This window comes from Gopherus flavomarginatus, chromosome 12, assembly GCF_025201925.1.
Source record: "Gopherus flavomarginatus isolate rGopFla2 chromosome 12, rGopFla2.mat.asm, whole genome shotgun sequence".
Taxonomy (NCBI): Eukaryota; Metazoa; Chordata; order Testudines; family Testudinidae; genus Gopherus; species Gopherus flavomarginatus.
In genome coordinates, this window is record NC_066628.1 from 8,116,681 (window position 1) to 8,139,291 (window position 22,611).

Genomic DNA, 22,611 nt, shown 5'->3' on the forward strand with positions numbered 1-22,611 from the left:
CCCCCAACACCCTGGTCGTTCCTCTCAGCCCTCTCCCCCCTCATTGCTCAGCCTTACAGCTGGTAAAAAGTGGGATTGAATAGCCCTCCCATTGGTAAAAGTGATTGGCCATGGCCCCTGGCCCCCCTCCTCCAGTGCCTTACTCACCCCCCAGCCCCGGGAGGAGAGGAGCCTTGGGGCAGTGTCAGTGAGTTCAGTGTTGGGGGTATAATTGGGGTTTACACCCCGGCTGCTGGAGCTCTGTGTATTGAGGGTACTAGAACATCACAGCAGCCATGTGAGCCCCCCACTGTCCTGCCAACATGGCTCAGCCCTGACATCTGCCGGACCCCTTCCTTGGGATGGAATCATCCCGGGGTCCATTCAGGTCTTGGCCTCCCTGCGGAGGTGGCTGGTGAGGCTGCCGTTGAAGTGAGTTATGATGTGAGCTCCTGTTCACTGGAAACCGGACTCTCAGCCTGGGCTGAGATCGGTGACTGGAGAGTGAAAGGCCCCAGCTGCAGGGCCGGCTCCGAGGGTGTTCTGCCACAAGCAGCCAAGACACAAAAAAAGCCGTGATCCTGATCTATGGCACTTCCGCCATGACTCTACCACCGCCGCTTCTTCGGCGGCATTTCGGCGACAGGTCCTTCCCACCAAGAGGGAGTGAGGGACTCGCTGGCGAATTGCCAGACGTGCCGCCCTCTTCCATGCGCCGCTCCAAGCACCAGCTTGCTATGCTGGTGCCCTGTCCAGCTGCCCTCACTGCCCCCTGAGCCAGCCCAGCGCCGTCAGCCATTCAGTGCAATAACAGTGATGCTCAGGCTTGGTGACACAGTCAGTGACCCCAGTGGGCAGGGCGAGGGCCTGTCCAAGGAGCAATGGGCACAATCTGCAGCAAGGGAGGTTGAGGCTGGAGATGAGGAAACACTTTGTAACTTTCAGGGCAGTGAAGCTCTGGATCCGGCTCCAGGGGAGGTTGTGGGATCCCTGTCACTGGAGGTTTGTAAAAACAGGTTGGACAAATCCCTGCCAGGGATGTTGTAGGCCCTGCATTGCCATGAGTCTAGGTTACAGCTGTTCTGGGGCTGGGTCCAGGGGTCTAGGGGGTCTAAGTGTAGTGTGTGGCACATGACAGAGTTAACACTGTCAGTGACCATGGCAGCTGGCAGCTCAGTGTCCCTGCCAGGGGCCTGGGCTGGCATGTGGCTGCCTATACCCGGCCCAGCTGGGTGTTACTGGGCCATATGGACAGGACCTAGGGTTGGCACCTGTCCATAGGGTTGCCAGGCGTCCGGTTTTGATTGGAACGTCTGGTCAAAAAGGGACCCTGGCGGCTCCGGTTGGCACCATCGACTGGGACATTAAAAGTCTGGTCAGTGGCACAGTGGGGGCCCAGGGCTAAGGCAGGCTCCCTGCCTGCCCTAGCTCCGTGCAGCTCCTGGAAGTGGCCGCCGATTTACTTCCCTGGAGTTTGAAACTTTTCTAGCAGAGTCTGCAGAGAGGAACATTTTACACAGAAGGTCATCCCTATATTACCCTCAAGCCAATGGGAAAATCGAACAGTTTAACAGACATTTTTGAAAGAGAGTTTGCAAACAGCTGAACTGGAAGGGCGATTGTGGATACCCTTCACTACCGATTTCTTGCAAGCATTCCGGGCTACACGACATGCCACAACACAAAGATCAGCCACAGAGTTACTACATGAGAAACAGATGAATACTAAACTGAACATTGTTGAATTGTTAACGTCACGACCTGAGGTCCCTACCAAGGATGATGTGAGAAAAAAATAGTTGAACGGAATCAAGCAAAGTATAGGGCTTTCCCAGACAGTGAAGGGGTGCTAAGGAACCAAAGTTTGAGTGTGGTTCCTTCGTTAGAATATGAAAACCTGGAATTTGACGCAAAGGGGACCATAAATTCACAGCTCCTCTTAAAATCATAGAGAAGAAGGGACCTTACACCTATCGACTTTCTGATGGACGTCTATGGAATGCTTATCTTGGACCTGCCTGTGCACCAAGAGAAGATTATGCCAACACCCTGTGTGCATTGGATGACTTCACCGTAGTATCCACACAACAAGACATTGCACTGGAACCAGGGCTTGAGAGACGGCCTGTCAGACCCAGACGACCATCTGTCTGGACTAGAGACTACGTTATGTAGTATCTACAGTGTTTTCAGTGTAATATTTCTGCCAACAGTACAATGTCTTGTTTCATATTTGTTTCTGTGGTTACAACAACAATGTTTATTTTAATTGGGAGAGTTTCTTAAGAGAGGAGGGAATGTGGTGTTCAGATGTTGTTTGTAATTATTAGAACTGGGAGCTCTGGCTGTGGGGAATCTGAAAGGACAGGAAACAGGAGCTGGGGGGAAGGAGTGCAGGAGGCTGAGTGAGAGCTACCGAGGGTGCAGCAGCAGTTTGGTAAAGAGGTTTCCACTTTAAAACTAAAGTCCTGTTGAAGTTTCTTAGTACCTTGCCTGGTCACTACAACACTGTGTCAGTGCTGCCGGACCCGGAACCTCCTCCTACACCCCAAACCCCCTGCCCCAGCCCTGAGTCCCCTCCCGCACCCAGGCTCCCTCCTGGAGCCCACACCACTCATTCCCACCAACACCTCAACCCCCTGCCCCAGCCCGGAGCTCCCTCCTTCACCCCAAACCCCTCATCCCTGGCCCCACGCCAGAGCCTGCACCCCCAGTTGGAGACCTAACCCCCCTCCCACACCCCAACCTCCTGCCCTAGCCCAGTGGAAGTGACTGAGGGAGAGGGAGAGCAAGCGACAGAGGGAGGGGGGGATGGACTGGGCCTCAGAGAAGAGGAAGGGCAGGGGCAGGGCCTCAAGGCAGAGGCGGGGCAGGGTTCAGTTTTGGGAGATTAGAAAGTTGGCAACCTGACCTGTCCAGGTTTTCCCAGGGTTGTCCCTTTGTTTATGTCACTCTTCTGGGAAATCTGTGAGTCTGCCCAGGACATGACAAGTCCCAGGTGTGTCAGTGGCTGTAGCGGGGGAGCTGCAGGGTGGTGGTGCCTACGCAAAGGGACCTCTGGGTGCAGAGTGTCTGGGAGCTGCAGAGACGGGGCAGCTCGAAACAGTGAATGAGATCAGGAGCTCAGGGCCAGCAGGGCCCAGTCACCACTGTGCAGGTACTAGCTCTGGGGGTCTCCGCTGGGGGCAGCAGGGTAGATCTGGAGCCATCTCCCATTGGGTGAGGTTGGTGCTTGGGGCAGTCCAGGAGCAGGAGCCTCTGGTGGCTGGTGCCCTTTCCCAGGATTCGGAGGGGGAGACAGTGCCCGGGTGAGGGGACAAGTGGTGTACATGAAGCAGGCAGATTTTCTGTTTTGTTGCACCTCAGAGGTGGCGATCATAACAGGACCCCAGTGGTGTTTGTGTAACTGCCCTGCATGCCCCCCTCCCTCCCAGCTCTGTGCGGTAGGATACCCCGGAGTGCATGAACCCCTGGGCCAGTGGTGCTGCAATGTGTGTGCATGACCCCTGGGCTCTCTGATCCCTGCTGGAGCTGCCCAGACTCTCCCAGCCTGCACCAGGGCACACACACGGTCAGGCTGCAGGCTGGGTACAAACACACACACACCCCTCAGCCACGGCTGTGAGGCAGAAAAGTTGCCGTGGGGGCACAATTTGTTGCAACTCGGTCAGGGAAGCATCACAAGCTGGTTATTAAAAACCTGTCTGCCCTTGCAGTGGGGACAGGGCCTTCCTCACCCCAGATCCAGGGGGACACTGAACAGCTCCTGTCTGGTCCTCTTACGCTAGAAGGAAATTGTGGGCTAAAGCCCGGTCTGAGCATAGAAACCCTGCTGCTGGGAAGAGAGAGTCGAGCAGTTCAGTGCAAATGATGGGACGGATAAGAATGTCCATCCTGCAGATCCCAGGTACGGCCCTAGAAAGGTGACACCAGGGGCAGTATTCCCTCACCAATCAGCCCTTTCCCAAAGGGGGCACGTCCCTGCTCTGCAAGAAACCTGGGTTTTGTCTGCCCCTTTCCATCCACCCCAGTGACATTGCTGTTTCCAGCCTATTGAATGTCTTAGGAAAATGCTCTGTGCAGGGAAAGGAGCAGAGAGCTCCCAGTGGGAGGTGGGTCTCACCATGATAAAACGCCAGTGGTATGTACAGTACCTGCATAGATCTCGGCGCTTCTCCACCCTGCAATCAAACACAGACAGAGGGGTGAGAACGCCCCTGAACACCGACACGCTGAGCAGGAGACAATGTCACACAAGGTGATACTGGGTGGAATGGAACTTACTGAGCTCAGCCTGGAGTTTGTCTAAAAATAAAACAAAGAGAAATGAGTCAATACCACATAAAGTGACCAGATATCCCCAGTCCTGATATTTGGGGCTTTGTCTTATATAGGCCCCTATTACCCGCCCCCATCCCCTATCCCGATTTTTCACACTTAGTGTCTGGTCACCCTAATATCACATTATCTTGCAGAAGAGAAGTGAGTCAAAAAGACTTTAAAGCAAGGAAGTTAAAATCCTTAGACTCAGCCTGGAGGCTACATCAGCAACCGGAACCTGGCACCTCCTGAGCAGCAAAGGAATTAGCAAGGGGAGAAATATTGTAACCCCACCCGGCCAGGCACAAGGGGTTGTTAGAGCCAAGCAGGAATCCCTCAGCAAGTGGAAAATATTAACCCTGTGAAGCCTGCAGAAAGGAGCATGCAGTACATCCGGTGAAGTGCACGATGGGAATGAGATTAAAATGGAATTAGGAGAGTGAACATCCATAGAGATAAAACAAATACTAGGGAAATATTTCAGTCCATCAGTATCAGGAAACCTGTGAGAGAATTGATGGGTCCCCTGGATCGGCAGGGGGGTAAAGGGAGCAATTGAGGAGGGTAAGGACAATGCTGAGAGACTGACTGGTTTCTTCACATCAGTTTCCACCACAGAGAATGTTGGGGAAAGACCTGCCCTGGAGCTGCTCTGTTCAGGAAATGAATATCAGGGATCAAGGTGTGAAGAGGAGATACTGGAACAACTGATAAGTTAAAGAGCCAGCAGCCAGCCTGAGCAGCGTAGATCCCTGCTAGGTGGCAAACGCCCAAGAGTTCTGAAATGACATCAGACGATATGGCTGAGCTGCTAACAATAATACACGTCTCTCATTAAAATCAGCTACACTTCCAGAGATTCAGAGGGTTGGGAATGTTGTCCCTAGCTTTAAAAATTTGGCCGGAGTAATTCTGAGAGTTACAGCCCAGTGAACCTTACCTCAGTGGCTGGCAAATTGGCTGAAACAAGAACTAAACCAGAATTCTAAATCAGCTCTATGAGAATGATGGGAAAAAGTCCAACCAGCACAGCTGGAAAAGTAACTGTGGGTACGTCTACAATTAAATCTCTACAGCAGTGCAGCTGCACCACTGCTGCTGGGGGGCTTCAGCATAGATCAGGGTAGGCAACCTATGGCACATGTGCCAAAGGCGGCACCCGAGATGAATTTCAGTGGCACTCTCACTGCCCGGGTCCTGGCTACCAGTCCTGGGGGCTCTGCATTTTAATTTAATTTTAAATGAATCTTCTTAAATATTTTAGAAACCTTATTTACTTTATATACAACAATAGTTTAGTTACATATTATAGACTTATAGAAAGAGATCTTCTAAAAACTTTAAAATGGCACACAAAACCTTAAATTAGAGTGAATAAATGAAGACTTGGCACAGCTCCTTCTGAAAGGTTGCCGACCCCTGGCATAGACACTACCTATGCTGAGGGGAGGGATTCTCCCATTGTCATAGGTAACCCACCTCCCCGTAACTCACCTTCCGTCAACCTAGCACTGTCTACACCAGGGGTTAGCTTGGTAAATATAAACTGCAACTCTCAGGGGTGTGGATTCACACTCAGAAAAACGTAGCTATACCAGTATAAATTCCTAGAGTAGACTAGGTCTGTGTGTCACTAATCGATTAAATGTCAGTGAGTTTGTCAGTCCAGTATGGTACAAAGGAGAACCCAATGGCATAACTGATGTGGCCTTTCAAAAAGTTTTTGAAAAAGTTCCTCACAAAAAGTTGTTAAGGAAACAAAGGCTGTCTACACTATCACTTATGGCTCCAAAACTTAAGTCACTCAGAAGTGTGAATATTCCACCCCCTGAGCGACATAATTTACACCGGCATCAGTGTTAGAGTGCACAGCACTATGTCGGTTGGAGAAACTCTCCTGCCCACATAGCTACCACCGCCCGCTGGACGTGAATCATTATGCTGATCGGAAAACTCTCTCCTGTTGGCACAGAGTGGCTCCACTAGAGATCTTACAGTGGCTCGGCTACATTGGTTCAGCTGTAGCGTTATAAGCTCTGTAGTGCAGACATAGCCTAAGTCATCATGGGGTGAGGAGTAAAGTATTGTCCTGGATCAGAAACCAGCTAAATGACAGAAAACAAAGAGCAGGAATAAATGGTCAATTTTTCATATGGAAAAAGGTTAGCAGTGGGGTGCCTCAAACTTGGGTATTAGGACTGGTGTTTAGTCTATTTCAGTGGTGCTCAAACTGTGGGTCAAGACCCCAAAGTGGGTTTTGACCCTGTTTTAATGGAGTCGCTGGGGGTGGCTTAGACTTGCTGGGGCCTGGGCCCGAAGCCCGAGTCTCACCACCTGGGGCTGAAGCTGAAGCCCGATGGCTTCAGCCCTGGGCACTGGGGTTCAGATTACAGGCCCCCTGTCTGGGACGAAAGCACTTGGGATTCAGCTTTGGCCCTGCCCTCCCACCCAGGGAGCGGGACTCGGGCAGGCTCAAGCTTCGGTCTCCCGTCCTGGGGTCGTGTAGTAATTTTTGTTGTCAGAAGGAGGTCGCGGTACAATGAAGTTTGAGAGCCCCTGGTCTATTTATCAGTGACTTGGAACAAAGGATAAACCCAAGAGTGGCAACATTTGCAGATAACACACAATGATTCAGGTTACCAAAGAAGTCTGAGTTATTTCAGAAGCACCAAGCTTGAATAACCTGATGGCTGATGAAATTCAGTGTTGATCAATGTGAGGTAACGCACGTTACAAGGATAATCAGACCTATGCATGCAGGTTATTGGCTTTAAAATACTCAGGAAAAAGACCTGGGCATCACTGTGGACACCTCTGTGAAGAGCTTTGCTCAGTGTGATCTAAACTCTCAGGGTGAGATTCTGCGCTCAGAATCTGCAGCCCAGGGGCACTTGAGGGCTCAGGCAGCCTTAAGCGCTGCCCCGTATCCTCCTGACCCGGGGTGCTCTGGATGCCAAAGCAGCGCCCGCTGTAACTCAGGGCTTGTCTGCAGGGCAAAGTAACACCAGTGTAAGCAGAGTCAGGATGAGCTCTACCCTGACATCTGGTGGTGAATTATGGGAGTGTGGAAGAGAATTTCAGGAGCTGATCTTGTTTGCATAGGCAGACCCACCCTGCCTAGCATGAGCCCATGGCAGCCCAAAATGGTCACTTTGACAGCGGTGGGATCCCCAATTTCTCTGTTATTGGGGCAGGAGGAATAAGGTGTTGTTACTCTGATTATGTGAATGAAGGACTATGAAACTGTTTCACGACAGAGGGTCTCACCATCAACTAAGTAGCACCTGCTATACAAGGGACATGGGTTCCAAAACCCAGTGAGTTGAGAGTGGATGGGGAGTTGGTATGGGTGTGCTGTTAGAAGTGGGAGCATAATTAGTGTTCTCTCTCCAGTGCTGAATAGCAGAGCTCATTTTGATTCTATTAAGAGTTTTGCTAAAGGCTGCTGAGCTGAATTTGCTTTGGGCCAATGGTGTACCAGCCTTGGGACTCCCCTACTACAAGCTAAAATGACAGGATGGTTGGACTGGTCTGTAGAACAGTGAGCAGAGTGGTTTGTGGGACAGTTGGTATGGCACATGGAACTGTGAACTGTGTGAAGTGGCTTGAGGGTCAGCTGGAGGAGCAGAGTGACTGGTGGAGTGGAGCTGTCTGTGTTGAAGGCTGCAGCAGAACTCTATGGAGAAGTGGGACAGTCAGCCTCAAACTGTGTAAGGTGCCCCTTAATACCCTGTGTGCCCCCTCCTGATTTCCACCCAGGATTGGGGGGTAAAACTCTGCAGATAACTTTTGAACTCTGGGGTGGAAACAGAACCCCTGGATACTGAACCCTGCCCTTGTTGCTGCCAACTCAGATGGGCAGAAGGGTTCTACCGGTATAAAATAAGTTGGGCATTTAAACCACTCATGTTATACCAGCGTAATGCTCCATATGATACACTTATTCCATAATAAGAGTGAGTTTTTCTGGCTTATCTTGTGCCTTTAGCTACAGCAGCCTGTCCCTGGGTGCATATGGACAGCAGCACAGCCCAGAATCTCTGCAGAACCATGCGCTGTGGCCCCGCACGGACACCCCTCTCTTGTTCCCAGGCCCATCTTCCCTACAACAGGGCTTGTGAGTGGGTCCTCAGAGGGCAGCCCACAGCTGTTCTCTGCACTGCCTGCACTGGAACGAATCCTCCCCTAGCTGGATCCAAGCCTTCTGGAGCCCAGTTATGCGGTTTTGGTCCTTCTACGGACCATAAAAGGGTTGAAGTGTGGGTGAAAATCTCACCCTCCATTTATTAAAATGTGGCCAGCCTTTCTGGGTTTGAAGATAGCATTGAACAAGTGACCGGGGTGTAAGCAAGCAAGCTGGGTGCACCAGCTCAGTGAGATCTGTCTGAGTCTGCAGGAAGCGCTGTTTTCTGCTCATACTTATCAAGTGGGGCTGGGATGCTGACATTAAAACCTGATCAATGACAATTTAATTGTTACCATTTGCAATTACTTCACTGTTGATCATTGTAACAGAAACATCCAACTTCTGTTCTTCTCCTTCACAGCTGGATGCAAGGACTGATACTGAGGAGGGAGGGAGGCAGTGGGGCAATGGTAGATACTAGAGCAGAAGGCAGTGGGGCAGCTACCTGTCATCAAAGGTTGCTGGGGTGAGGAACAGTGAATTCAATTCCCTCCATCCAAATACAGAGTGACCACTTTTATGCTAAAACAGGAAGGGAGAGAGGAGATACATTTCCATTTCCCTTTCCCTTTCCCTTTCCCTTCCCCAATACAAAATGCCTCCTGGATATGAGAGCAAACACACGCACATAAACACACAGCAGGTCACTGAGGGTGAAATCCTGCCCCTTCCCTCTTTACATGGCTGTGGAAGGGAGGATCCCAAGTGAGAGATCCTGTTAAATACTGGACAAGTCTTACAGTCTCCAGCAGGGGTGAAAGGAACTTACAGGATTTACCAGTACTGCCAGAGTCCTGAGGGGGCGTGGCCTCATCTGGAAGGGGCGTGGCCTCTCAAGATTTAAAGGCTCTAGGGCACCAGCTGTGGCTGGGAGACCCAGGGCCTTTAAATCAACCAGGAGCTCCTAGCTGAAGAGGTGGCTGGGAGCCCCCTGGGGCTCTGGGGCAAATTAAAGGGCCCGGGGCTCTGGCCGCTGGGGGAACCTGGAGCTTTGCGGGGCTGGGGCAGGGATTTAAAGGGCCCAGAGCTCCTGCCGCTGAGGGAAGCCCTGAGCCCTTTAAATCCTGGCCCCAGCCCAGCCACCAGAGCCACGGCCGGGATTCAAAGGGCTCTGGGCTGCCCGCAGCCGCCGGGAGCTCTGAGCCCTTTAAATGCCAGCCCTGGCCTGGCCGCCGGAGCTGCGGCCGGGATTTAAAGGGCTCTGGGCTGCCCACAGCCGTGAGGAGCTTTGAGCCCTTTCAATCCCCTCTGTGGAAGCTGGTGCGGTCCAGCACGGCGTACTGCCTCTTGCCGGTGGACCGGACCGGACCGGCTTGCTTTCACCTCTGGTCCCCAGCAATGAGCCTGGCCCATGTGGGCTGCTAGACAGAGCTGCTCAGCCCCTTCCCCTTCACAACTCATCTGTGTCAGTGTGACACAGAGAGAGAAAAGGGCGAGAGGTTGGATTTCATTCCATCACGTGTATGGTGAAGTTCCTATTACTGTTGAATGCAGTTCCGCTGTAGCTTTGAGACAGAGAAACAAAGAGCCGGACAAATGGTCACACAGATAGGTCTGTCTGTGGAGGCCTCTGCCCTCTGCGTCACTGCTGCCTGGGACTGGACTACAGTGATGGGTGGTTCAACCTGTCCCCACAGGCTGTGGCCTCTATGGGTCATAGCAGCTGACCCTGCTGCTTGAGTCCTAGACCCACTCCCATCAGATATGGCTGTTGTGGGAAGGAAGGTCCCTGTTTATCGAGTTCTCTGTCTGGTGCCCTCTGTGCCCATCCCTTGAATGGCCCAAGCTCCTGACTGTGGGGATGGGGGAGGGAAGAGAGCGATGGGAATGGGACTTTGACCTGGGCTGGATAAGGAACAGGGTCTTGCTGGCTCCATCCTAGGCCAGATCCTGATCTTGTGGGTGGTGTCTGCCCCTTGGTCCTAGGGATAACAGGGAAGAGCTCCCCCTAGGGGGAAATAGTGGTAGATAGTGGGTGTCCCAGCAAAGAATGGGGTGGAGGTGCCCTTCCTAAGCTGGATGCTCAGGTCACTATCGCCACTGAGCACAGCCTGAGTTAGAGCATCTTGTGCCCAGTGTGAGCAGCATCTCAGACCAGCACCACAAATCCTCAGTGTGTTTGTGTTACTACAGCATCCTAGCCACAACTCACCAGGGCAGCTAGTGTGGAGAATTCTCCGAAAGGCTCAGGGAACAAAACAGTCACAGTTAATGGTTCTGATTGTTTAGTATTTAGAAATGAGCCCAACATAGCTCTCTCTGGGCACATACACAAAGTTTACATACATTTCAAAATTAGTTAATCACTGTCACCTAAACATGGACTCAACCCATATAACGTATCTATTAAAGCAGGGGTGGGGACCCTTTTTTCTGTCAGAGGCCACTGACCCACAGAAAAAAATAATCGGGGGCGGAGCGCAGAGGCTCAAGGCTTCCCCTAGGCTCTGGAGTGGTGCCAGAAATGAGGGGTTCAGAGTGCAGGATGGGGCTTGGGGTTGGGGCAGGGGGTTGAGGTGTGGGAGGAGGTGAGGGCTCTGTCTGGAAGTGTGGGCTTGGGATGGGAGGTCTTGGGTGCAGGAGAGGGCTCCAGGCTGGGGGAAAAGGTTTTGGAGTGCAGGAGGTGGCTGAGGGCTGGGCAAGGAATTGGGGTATGGGCTCCAGCTGGGGGTATGGGCTCTGGGGTGGGGCCGCGGATGGGACGGGGGTTGGGGTGCAGAAGGAGGTTTGTGGTGCAGGTTCCAGGATGGAGTTTCGGTGTAGGAGGGGGCTCTTTATTCATTTATTTATAAATGGACACAAATCTGACATCAGGAATTATAACATTCAAAAACCAATAAGAGAACACTTCAATCTCTCTGGATACTCAATAACAGACCTCAAAGTAGCAATTCTACAACAAAAAAACTTCAGAAACAGACTCCAACGACAAACTGCAGAACTGGAATTAATTTGCAAACTGGACATCATCAGATTAGGCCTGAATAAAGAGTGAGAGTGGATGGGTCATTACAAAACCTAATTTCCCCATGCTAATTTCCCCTACTGTTACTCACATCTTCTTGTCAACTGTTTGAAATGGACCACTCTCATTACCACCACAAAACTGATTTTTCCTCTCCTGGTATCCTACCGTTAATTGAATTGTCTTGTTAGATTGACACCCCTCCACACCCCGACTTGATAAGGCAACTCCCATCTTTTCATGTGCCGTGTATTTATACCAGCTCCTGTATTTTCACGCCATGCATCTGATGAAGTGGGTTCTAGCCCACAAAAGCTTATGCCCAAATAAATTTGTTAATCTCTAAGGTGCCACAAGGACTCTTCGTTTTATTTTGGTTTTTTTTTAATATCTCTCTCTCTCAAAGTTCCCGCCTCTTGTTACTTAACCTTTTGCTCTGTGTTGCCTCCAGAAGCAGTAACTGGCCAGGGGAAGGAGAACAGCCAGGAGAACCAAGATCACACCCAGAGCCACCATCCAGGGATTGACTTGCGGAAAAAACAGCTCTGCAAGAGAAAGTGCCGTTGACTTAGGAGCAAACATGTCCGGAATGAAGGCAAGACACTGTGACAGTGGTGACTCTGTGACTAGTTAAAAGAATCTCACAGGGAAATATGGCTGCTTTGTGCTTTATTATCAAACTAGTGAGAGCACAGGCTTTAGCCTGGTTACTGAACATGGTTAATTAATGGGAGGGGGCATGTTGGGGGGTCGGGTGCAGCTCCATTATGCCACTCCTATCCCCCACTGACACAAATTCAGGCATTTCCTACGTTGCTCTAAGTGATCCCAAAGCTGCAGCCAGTGCAGAGTAGCCCTTAGAATCAGAGAGTTGTGACCAGTTTCCTGACACCCCCAACTCTCCTCAGCCATATGAAAGAATCTGGCCCAAAATATGTTAATGCAGGATATTAATAAAAACAAAAGTTGAGCCTGGAGATTCAGAGTAATAATTCCTCCAGATTCCTCTTCCCTAGGCCTTGGAGCAATGGCTGACTAGAGGGTCCTTGCTAAGCGATTAGTGTGATGTTTTGAAACTGTGTAAAAATTACAAGCTAACACTTGAAATCCTGAGGGGATTCCTGGTCCTGCTTGCAGGCTAAGGGGCTCTGTAGGGAGCGTACATCTGGGTCCTCTGCAGTCAGTCTGCAAAAAGCTAGCCTAGAGCAGGGTGGGTTTGGTTCTGCCTTAGGGAGCAGCCTGCTTTGTCTCTCTCTGTATTTGGCTTTGGCATGTTAGAGTTCTGGATTCTTAGAAATAAAGCAGTGTGACATTGCAGCCTTTCAGGAGCAGTATTTATGTTTTGTTTCTAACCCTCTGTGTGTGCTGTGAACATAACAATCAGGTAATACTGGGCATATCATAGAGTAACCAGCAGTCAAGCACTACGAGACCTCAGACAAATAGTGCTTTACAAATACAACGTGCTTACTATTATAGTGATGAAATATTCATTCGATAGTAAACACGGTTATTTGGTAGATTATAACACATAAAATCACAACCTTTTTTTCTAAAAATTAAGGTGCTCTTAGGTAAGATTTTGTTTCTGCATATTTGGGGCCTGAACTTTTATTGCTGGTATTTTCAGATGTAATCTAAGTAGCAAAGCTCAGGCCATATTCAGGGCTCTCTTGTGCTAGTCAGGAAAAGTGACCTTATTACCCAGATTTTCATAAATAATTAGCACCAAAACTCTCATTGAGAACAAAGGAGAATTCCCTCCTCCACCCCCACAGATCATTGTGATGTTCACAGCGTGTGCACACATGCGCACACACACACAAAGTGAGATACAAGCATAAACACTCCTGCTGGAAGGCTGCAGTGTATCATGACTTTATCTCTTAGAATCCAGAACCTGAATACACAAGAACCCCAGAACAGAGAGGGAGGCGTCTCCCTAAGGCAGCAGGCACAACTCACCCACCTTGCTCTACGGTGGCTCGTCTACAGGCACAGTTAGTGCGCGGCAGACTGGGCTGTAAATCCACTGTGCACTGGCCAGCTGAACTCTACCTGGCTGTGTGCACCCTGCTGCACTGCACTAAAAGTTCCCTGGGGCACTTTGGTCTGTTCTCATTTCAAAGTGGGGTAGATCAAAGCACAGCATGGAATTTCTAGTGCACGTAACAGGGTCCAGCTCAGGCGTGCACAACATGTGGCCCTTGTGGTTTCATTGTGCGGCCCGTGGGGTGAGTAGGCAAGCAGCGGGGAGGGAGACAAGCCAATGGCTGGCTGGCCGGCTGGTGGGCGAGAAGGTGAAGAGGCCAGTGGCAGGCTGGGGAATGAGGACAAGCCAGCGGCAGGGGGCAGGGGCAGGGGCAGCTCTAAACATTTTGCCACCCCAAGCAGGGCGGCATGCCACGGGAGGCTCTATGCCGGCCGCCGGCAGGCAGCTCCGGTGGACCTCCTGCAGGCGTGCCTGCGGGAGGTCCACCGGCGCCGCCTGCTGCCCTCCTGGCGGCCGGCATAGAGGCCCCCGCTGCATGCCGCCCCAAGCACGTGCTTGGCATGCTGGGGCCTGGAGCTGCCCCTAGGCAGGGGCAGCAGCAGAAGATAAGAGGCCAGCGGTGGGCAGGCAGGTGAGCTGGCGGCAGGGGAGGGGGGCTGAGGAGGCGAGCAAGCGGCCAGTGGCGGGTGGGGTGGTGAGCAGGCAGCGGGGGAAGGAGGGGGCTGAGGAGGCGAGTGGGCAGGCAGTGGCAGGGGGGCCGGTGAGCTGGCAGCAGGGGAGGGAGGGGGCTGAGGAGGCGAGCGGGCAGGCAGTGGCAGGGGGCCGGTGAGCCGGCGGCTGGGGAAGGGGGAGCTGAGGAGGCGAGCGGGCAGGCAGTGGCAGGGGGCCGGTGAGCCGGCGGCTAGGGGAAGGGGGCTGGAAAAAAAAAAAACCGGCGCAGAAAAAACAAGAAAAGGAGGAGCGTGACGGTGAAGTTGGTGGCTGACCTGTTTCACTGATCTTCTCTCTCATAAAAATTGGTCTTTTTTGCTGCTTTTCTCTGGGCTGAGGGCTGTCCCAATGCTGCAGAGAGGGTGTTCCCAAAGGAAGGTGCTTGCTTCTAACCCTGGAGGCCACCAGTATGTCTGCTCATCTCTAGTCTGTCCACTTGACAAGTGTGATTGTCCTTGGTCTGGCTCCCAGCCCCTCTCCAAGGGGTGCAGCTGTCTGGAGGTGCTGTCTTCCACGCTTTCCTCAGTCACACCTCATTCATTCAAGAGGGCAACTGATTACAACGTTGGGGGAAGATCTTATTCAACTTCTGGCAAAAAGACATTTTTCTTTAACCTTAATTATACTACCTTAGGGGCCCCCTATAACATATTACGAAGGTTCAATACAAAGTCATAAAGAAGTTATACAAAAATGCATAATGCAGAGATTTATCTGCAATTGCATTGATTGACTGCTGTCTGCAGTAATATAATCACCCCATGGTCTTTGAATGAGGCTTTATACTTGGGGAGGGGGTGAGTGGTGAGTCGGAGGCGAGCAGGTGGGCAAGCAGCAAGTGGGCAAAGAGGTGAACAGAGAGCCAGCAGAGGTTCTAGGGGCAGGCATGGGGGATTCTGGCAGGGGAAGGAGGAGGTGAAAGTAGGTGAGTAGTGGGTGGGGGACTGATTAGGAGGGATGCAGCAAGCCAGCGGGGGGTTAGGGGGAGAAGAGGGGTGTGATGATGGTGCCAAGCGGGGGAGGAGGGTGTTTCCGGGGGGCTGGGTGGTGCTGGGGTGTATGTGTTTCAGCGGCGCTGGGGTGGGGTTCGGTGAGGTTGGGAGGTTTTGACCCTCAGTTGTTTTCTTTGGAGTAATATGGCCCTCGCTGCTTTACGAGTTGTGCAGGCCTGGTGTAGCCCAAGCTCAGACATCTATACCACAATTTAACAGGCCCTTAGCCTGAGCCAGCTGGCCTGGATCACCAACGGAGTTTGAATTGCAGTGTAGACATAGCCAAAGAGAACTGAGGTTGTTCAGGACTTTACAAGACATGCTCAGCACATTGAAAGTTCAGGCCAATAAACAGGAGACACAATGATAAATACTCTCTGCTCATATCTGCAGTGTCTCAGTCTACCCATGTGCGGCTGGGACGGACACTGACCTGCTACGGAAATCTCTGACTCTCTCTCCTGGTTGAGTCGCGGGTTCCTGACACAGCAGGACACTTTCTGGTTGGACTCTTCAGTTAGAACAATGGCAATCTCTGCTTGAAACAGGCCATTGGCCTCTGGGGATATTTTTTCAGAGGTTGATGGTAAGAGCTGCCCCTGGAGATCTCTCCACTGAGCTTCAGGCTTTGGGTACCATCCGATTGATCGGCAAACAACCCGGATCCTTCCGTCCTGATGTCCCTCCACAGCGATGGCAGGAGCAGAGCCCAAACCTACAGAAGAAATAAATTAACTTGCGACAATCCTACAGTGCTCAATAATGAACCAAAAATAATGAACCAACCAGAAGTTGGCAGCAGAAACTGGACTCCTCTGAGAGCCAGGAAACACACCCACACTCACACCCACAAAATACAGACATTAGATAAAGAAATGCAGGGTTAAGGTAATTCCTTCTGCCCCAGATCACACTTTTACTGATGAGCTAAACTGAAATAAAATGATCTTAATCTGAATGATCTTAATCCGGCCGGTGGGAGGAGCGATCCAGTGGGGGTGGCAAGCAGGAGCAGTGAGCAGGCAGCCAGTGGGAGCAGCGAGCTGGCGGCCAGCAGGAGTAGTGCACAGGTGGGAGCAAGGAGCAGTTGGCCGACAGGAGCAGTGGGCAGGCAGTCGGCAGGGGCGGCCAATGAGAGCAGTGAGCAGGCGGCCGGTGGGACCAGCAGGCTGGTGGCCGGTGGGGATGGCTGGTAGGAGCAGCAGCCAGGTGGCTGGCGGGTGCATTTCCCCCACCACCACTCAGCCCATGGCAGAAGCAGAATGCACACAGATGTACTTATGAACTCTAGAGGGTATGGCTACACTTGACATTCGAAAGCGCTGCTGTGGCAGCGCTTTGAAGTGTGAGTGTGGTCGGAGCGCCAGCGCTGGGAGAGAGCTCTCCCAGCGCTGCACGTAAACCATATCCTCTATGGGTGTAGCTTGCAGCGCTGGGAGCCGCGCTCCCAGCGCTGAGGCACTGATTACACTGAGGCTTTACAGCGCTGTATCTTGCTGCGCTCAGGGGGTGTTTTTTCACACTCCTGAGCACGAAAGTTGCAGCGCTGTAAAGTGCCAGTGTAGCCATGCCCCGTCGGTCTGTGCTGACCAGGCACAACAACTGTGAATGGTGTGTTAAATGAGGGGCACACTACAAGAACTTGGTGTTGGACTCAAGAACCTGAAGCAAAGGACACTGCCCAGCATACCCTGCGGAGAGTGTCTTGCTCATGCTTTTGTGTTCTTGAATATCGCGTGTGCTGTTTTCTCAGATTCATGCTAGGTTACTTTTATTAAAGAAACCATTTCTATCTCAGACTCTGCTTGCGAGAGGGGAAGAATTGCCTCTTAGAAGCGCCCAGAGGGTAGAGTGAAATTTTCCCACATTACTGGGTGGGGGCTCAAGCCGGTTTTGTTTATATTTTCGAAAAGGAACCCCCTAGATATTGGACCCAGCGCTTCTTGCTGCCCACTCCAACTGGTAAAAGGGCTACATTATTATAATGCTTTTTGATTGTCAGCGTAACTTTTGTCAACAAAAGTTGGCAGTGTAGACAAGGCCTATTTCAAGATGGGTGGATTTTTTGTTCATTGTTTTGATTCTGGTTGGTTTTTTTTTTTTTTGAGCTGTAATCTGTACCCAGGAGATCATTCGGAACATGCTGAAACTATATTTGAAAAGAAAATAAATTACACCTGCAAACACTCACTGTGAGGGGTGATGGGGATGGAAGAGGAGATGGGAACAGGGGTTGGGTCTGCAGCAAGGCATGTGGGTATTATGGTGAGAGGGATAAATTGGAATGGGTGGAAGGGGAGGAAAAAAGGTTTGGAGCCTCCTCAGGTAAGGGAAAGGAGTGGGATTGGAGGGATTTGATATTGTGTGGGTTGACAGTAAAAGTTGTGGGTTTAGGGGCAGGGAGTCCTGTCAGTCCCAAATTCTCCCCTTTCCTGATCTGGGGGAGCCCTACTCTTTTGCAGGGCTCTGAATTCCTTTTTCTTCCCACTGTATGTCCTGGGATCTGGGAGACCCTGTCACTCTTGGGGTGTCTAACCCCCTCATGTAATCTGTGATCATGGGGGAGTGGGGTGGGGGCTGAATGTGGTGAAAAGGTAAACGCCTGAAACACAGGAAATGAACAGTTAAAATACACATCACCCCTGTGTGGGGTTGCCAGAGTGTTTGGGGGAGGAGGAATTGGACTGGGTGGGCCTGCAACATGGTTGGGGTCCTGGGGAAGTCTGGCTGGACCAGAGCTGGGGTGCGAAGCTCGGCATGGTAGTTTGGGTGAGCAGACCAACTCAGTGTGCAGCTCAGGCTACGAAACTGAGGTAGTGTTTGGCCCACCAGTAAGCTGCTGCCTGTGATGTGTGCACCCAGAAACACAGGGCAGAGGGGAGATACATATTGTGGGGGATGGTGAAGAAGGAAACAGACACACAAGTCTTCTCTCACATGCTTAAAGTAGCCGCTGCGTAATAAATCTGTTCAGGTGCTGGGGCAGGGACCTGGGATGAGATTTCTCTCCTCACCAGCCCTGTTACCAGCTACACACTGCAAACATTGCAAAGCACGACTGTTATCCCCACTGCACTATCACAGAAGGCACAGGTAGAAGGGACAATGGGCAACCACGGAGCAACTAAGTGGCCTAACAGAGAGTTCCCAGGACTGGGACTGTTCCTCGCTCTGCCATTGAGCTGCTGGATGACCTTGGGCAACTCACATCTCTCCTCTGTGCCTCAGTTTCCCATCTGTAAAATGGGGATAATGATGTAAAGTTCTTTCAGGTCTACTAATGGAAAAGCACTATACTACACTTCTGGTTATTACTTGGGCACAGTCCTGTAGCAACTGCAAACCTAGGTGAGAACTATAACCACGTAAATGGCCACTAGCTCCTACAACAAACATTTCCCTTTCTGTTGAAAAAAACACAAAACAAAATACAACACAACACAATTAGAAAATTCACTGACAAAACCTTGGCTAGCACAGAGTTCAGGCTGCCTGATGATATTATCTCCTGCCCTTCCATAGCACAGTGACAGCTCTGAGACCCTGTTCCCACTACTCTCTCCACTGGTCAGTACAGCTACACTGAACACAGGGAATGCAGCTGCACTGCCGGCAGATACATGCTGCAATTCAAATCAGTGGAACACAACACAAACAATGGCACCTTCCTGTAACCTTCCTCATGTCCATTCACTGACAAAAAGCTTAGGGTAGGTCTATACTATCGCAGTACGTCAACCTAAGGTACACAACTCCAGCTACAAGAATAATATTTATTATTATTCAGTCTCCCATTGACTTACTTTACTCTTCTCATCGGGGTAGAGTACATGGGTTGACTGGAGAGTGATCTGCGGTCGATTTGGCGAGTCTTCGCTAGACCTGCTAAATCGACTGCTGATGCATCGATCTCCACTCTGCCAATCCTGGCTGTAGTGTAGATGTAGTCTTAGTTACCTCCAGGCAACTTTTACTCTGTACTATCTCATGCACTTCCAGAACGCTGAGTTCAGCAATACTCAGACCTCTAAAACGAGGAAATCCATCGGGAAGGTAAACACCCAAACAACCTTAACTCTGCCCCTTTGGAGCTGATAATAACCACTGGGAATTGGTTGCATGCACTAAAGGTGCATGCACTGTGCTCGGTGTAGCTGTAATAACCAATGGAGGGATTATTTGGAGCTTATTGGCAGAGCTGTCACAGTGACATCAGGAGAGGTGCAGGTGTACCTTCAGGGATCAGTCATGACTCATCTCAGAACTGGGTGGTGCAGGCTCTGTCAGTAGCAGGGCACAGACTCCTTGCCGTGGTGATTGTCAGCAGCCTGGTGTCGGATATGCCAGTGGTCACCAAGGCTTGGTGAGGGGTAAGTGAAGGCAATGTCCCAGAAGAAATCCACACCCACAGGGCAAGGATGACGAGGCAATAACATTTTGTAAGTTGGGGGTGGTTTGTGTGGAGTAGGTTCAGTGTTTGAATGTAGACCCAGGTGTTCACTACACCTGGCCTAAACTCATATCCTTGTTACAGAACTAGGTGCACCTGCATTCCCTTGCTGGTCTCTCTGACAGCAACTTCAGGGGTTAGGCCTCCTGTCTCTACCTGTCCTGGGGGCGGGGAATTCCTCAGTTCTCCCACTCTTAGACCAGGCTCTGGACTACAGGGTCTTGTGTATCAACCACTGTTACCCTGAAGGGGCCAGATACAAACCGAGATCAATCCCAGCTGATGGCATCAGTTTGGGGAGAATCAGCCATTGTTTCCCCCTGTGTGCACAATATAATTGTAATAACCACATGTTAATGTCACTTGACTGTTTAAGGGTGTCAGTGTGTCTCATTAACCCCTTGCTCCAGTGCCCTCAAATTTGGGCCACTAGCCCCACCCCAGAGATCAATGAGTCACAGCAATTTTCAAGACAATCTGAGTATAGGTTTTAGAGAATTTATAAAAAACGGATATTAAACAGCAAACTAGAATCAACCTTATCCAGAGCAGAGCTGCTGACTCACTATAATGAAAAAAATTGTGTAATCTCACAATGAACCTTCTGACTCCACTTATTATCCTGTTGAAGACGTTAAACGTCAGAACAAGTTACTGACCTGCCACCTGCAGTTCTAATAAAGCTTCTTCATAAGACACACTGGATTTAAAAAAACACTTATACTGTCCATCATCGGAGGGTTGGATATTGCGTATTCTCAGGGAAACACTCCCATTGGTGATGTCGTCTTTCAAGAGCTCAGTTCTTCCTCGATATTCCGGCATCTGCTGTCCATACTGATCCCGCCCACCACGGTAGAGGTGCACGATTGCAGAGAACTGGGATCGGAACCATCTCAGCTCCATGCTTTCAACGCTCATCCTGGGGGAGAGGTGGCAGGGCAGGACAGCCTCCCCACCTAGGGAGGCAGCGATTGGACGGTCAGGTCCAGTCACTGTGAATTGTGCTGTGAAATGTACAATGAAAAAAGGAAATTAAATTGGTGAGGGGCTGGGGTTTGGCATTAATTCAGCAGTAAGACACACAGTAAGAGAGTGCCCTGCTTTAGAAGTGAAAGACCATTTAAAGACAAAAGCTTGATGGAGCATAAACTAATAAAAGGTCTGAACACATTACACTTATCCCAAAAAATTCTCATCTGACACATGGGACTCTCTGGTAGGTTCCAAAGTCTTTCAACCCTTTCTGTAACAGTTTGTCCTCTTGGTTAATAGGTCCTGTCACTTTGCAGCCGAAGATCTCGGGCCTCTGGTCAGTTCAAATCCAGCTTTTATACCAAACATCTTTGTTTTCTTGAGCTTCTGCGACCTGGTCTAAGCCAGTTTATGTAACTCTCTCGAGGGATGGTACTCCTCTGGAGCTGTTACCTGTCCCTCAAGTAATTACCCCCCATGGTTTGCAAATTCTGAAGGAGATGGGGTAACCCTCCCCCATGGCATAGATTACAATCCGAGCCCACAAGAATACATATAACATGTATAGACACCATTGGTAAAGGGGGTACACAAATAAATAGGACACACAAAGTGAATTTGATAGTCCCCAAAATGCCGCATGTGGCTGCAGTATCTGTCACACAGAATTCACATGTGAGTGTTATACACTGTCCCTATTATCTCTGAATAAAGCTCTAACTTTTCACGGGCACCCTGGGGCCTGGTTCTCTGATACACCTTTTCATGCTGCTCCAGCCCAGGGGCCTCCTCATCTGCAGTAGAAGTGGTGTAAAGGCTGACAAGGTGTAAAAGATATGAAAACAGATCATCACTATGCAGGCAATGGCTTTAAAGGTAAAGTCAGGGGTCAGATAGTGGAGAGGGAGAAGGAGGCAGATAGAAAAGTGCAAGAAACAGAGAAGCGGTCACTGTGGAACTGCACAGGACATGGGGGTCCTGGTGCAGAGACTCAGCATCAGGAGAGACAGAGAGAGCTGGTTAAATTAACAGGATGGAAACCACAGCAGAAGGGAACCAAAAAGCCCAAGTAGCTGTGGAGCCAGCCCCAGGGGTGGGTGGGACAATGTAAGGGGCTCACTTAAGGCACAGAAGGAAGAAGCCAGCAAATATCCTCACCTCCTCACTGTGAGATGAGGTCTAGCTCTGAGCCCCAGTCAGATGTGCCTAGTGCAGCATGAATGACTTGTGGGTTGTTACGTCTAAACCGGAGAGTCTAGGATTCAGGACTCCTTTGTGGCTGAAGAGTCTGATTTGTGATGTCAGCGCAGTGTATAGGAATTCAGTTTTGTCCTTTTAAATAGTTTGCGAGCCCTGTAGTGGTGCTCACTGTGTTCTGTGTTTTAGAAGCTGCCAGAAATCAGCCAGAGCAGTAGGTTGGATGTATTGTCTAGGCCTGACGCAATGCTGTATGATAGTAGCCATGTTCCTGGGGACCCAGCTGTAGCCTGTGATTTCTCCAGGTTGCTGGTTGTGGGCAGGTTGAGCAGACGTGATTTACAAGACAAGGCAGTGATGCGAGGTGAATGGTGATGACCAGCAATAGCAACAGCAGCAAACCCACTGAGGAGGCCGGAGTTCCTACCTGACGCGAGCCTGTGAACCTGTAGAGCGAGGCAGAGAGTGACGTAGCCGGGCAGAGTGGAGCTCACTGTTGTGCCGGGGGAGAATGAGGGATCCTTCCCTGTCATCATAGCTGGGTCTGGGGAACAGGAGAAATAATAAACCAAACAGCGAGTGAGTGGGATGCAGTGACAGTGCAGGTTGTCTGACTTTCATAGCCTTGGTCCATGGATCAGTTACGTTTACATTAGTGCACTTCCCAATATTCATAGACTAAAGTCAGAGAGGACCATTAGATCATCTAGTCTATATGTGCCACAGGACAAAGCCTCTCACCTATTTACCCCTGTACTGAGCCCAAACTTGTGTTTGACTGAAGTATCTTCCAGAAAGTCACCAAGTCTTTGTCTGAAGACAGCAAGAGATGGACAATTCACC

General features: G+C 50.7%; 2 protein-coding genes across 5 annotated transcripts in view; one reads left to right on the forward strand and one right to left on the reverse strand.

Annotated features, from left to right (window-relative positions):
- The window catches only part of LOC127033316 (E3 ubiquitin-protein ligase TRIM39-like), a 227,224-nt gene that overhangs the window by 81,842 nt on the left and 122,771 nt on the right, over positions 1-22,611 (forward strand). The window lies entirely within an intron of this gene.
- On the reverse strand, positions 3,976-22,343 carry LOC127033337 (butyrophilin subfamily 1 member A1-like). 4 transcript variants are annotated; one of them, XM_050921363.1, is made up of 6 exons: positions 22,196-22,343; positions 20,256-20,603; positions 15,580-15,861; positions 11,879-11,995; positions 4,264-4,284; positions 3,979-4,160 (listed from the first exon to the last, which is right to left on the reverse strand). In XM_050921363.1, exons 1-6 carry the CDS (start codon positions 22,302-22,304, stop codon positions 4,099-4,101), a joined length of 939 nt encoding a protein of 312 aa, XP_050777320.1. In that variant the 5' UTR covers positions 22,305-22,343; the 3' UTR covers positions 3,979-4,098. The 4 variants fall into 4 exon arrangements, with proteins under 4 accessions (XP_050777322.1, XP_050777323.1, XP_050777321.1 ...); XM_050921365.1 differs by lacking the exon at positions 11,879-11,995 and having other exon boundaries at positions 3,976-4,160; XM_050921364.1 differs by lacking the exon at positions 4,264-4,284 and having other exon boundaries at positions 3,978-4,160.

What these genes read in the sequence shown, in the direction of transcription:
- LOC127033337 (XM_050921363.1), bottom strand. Translation starts at nt 22,304, where the DNA reads ATGATGACAGGGAAGGATCCCTCATTCTCCCCCGGCACAACAGTGAGC. An exon ending in GTCAGAGATTTCCGTAGCAG is followed by an intron (nt 11,996 to 15,579) that starts GTCAGTGTCCGT and finishes TTTCTCTTGCAG; the next exon opens with AGCTGTTTTTTCCGCAAGTC. An exon ending in CAAACTCCAGGCTGAGCTCA is followed by an intron (nt 4,161 to 4,263) that starts GTAAGTTCCATT and finishes GTTTGATTGCAG; the next exon opens with GGTGGAGAAGCGCCGAGATC.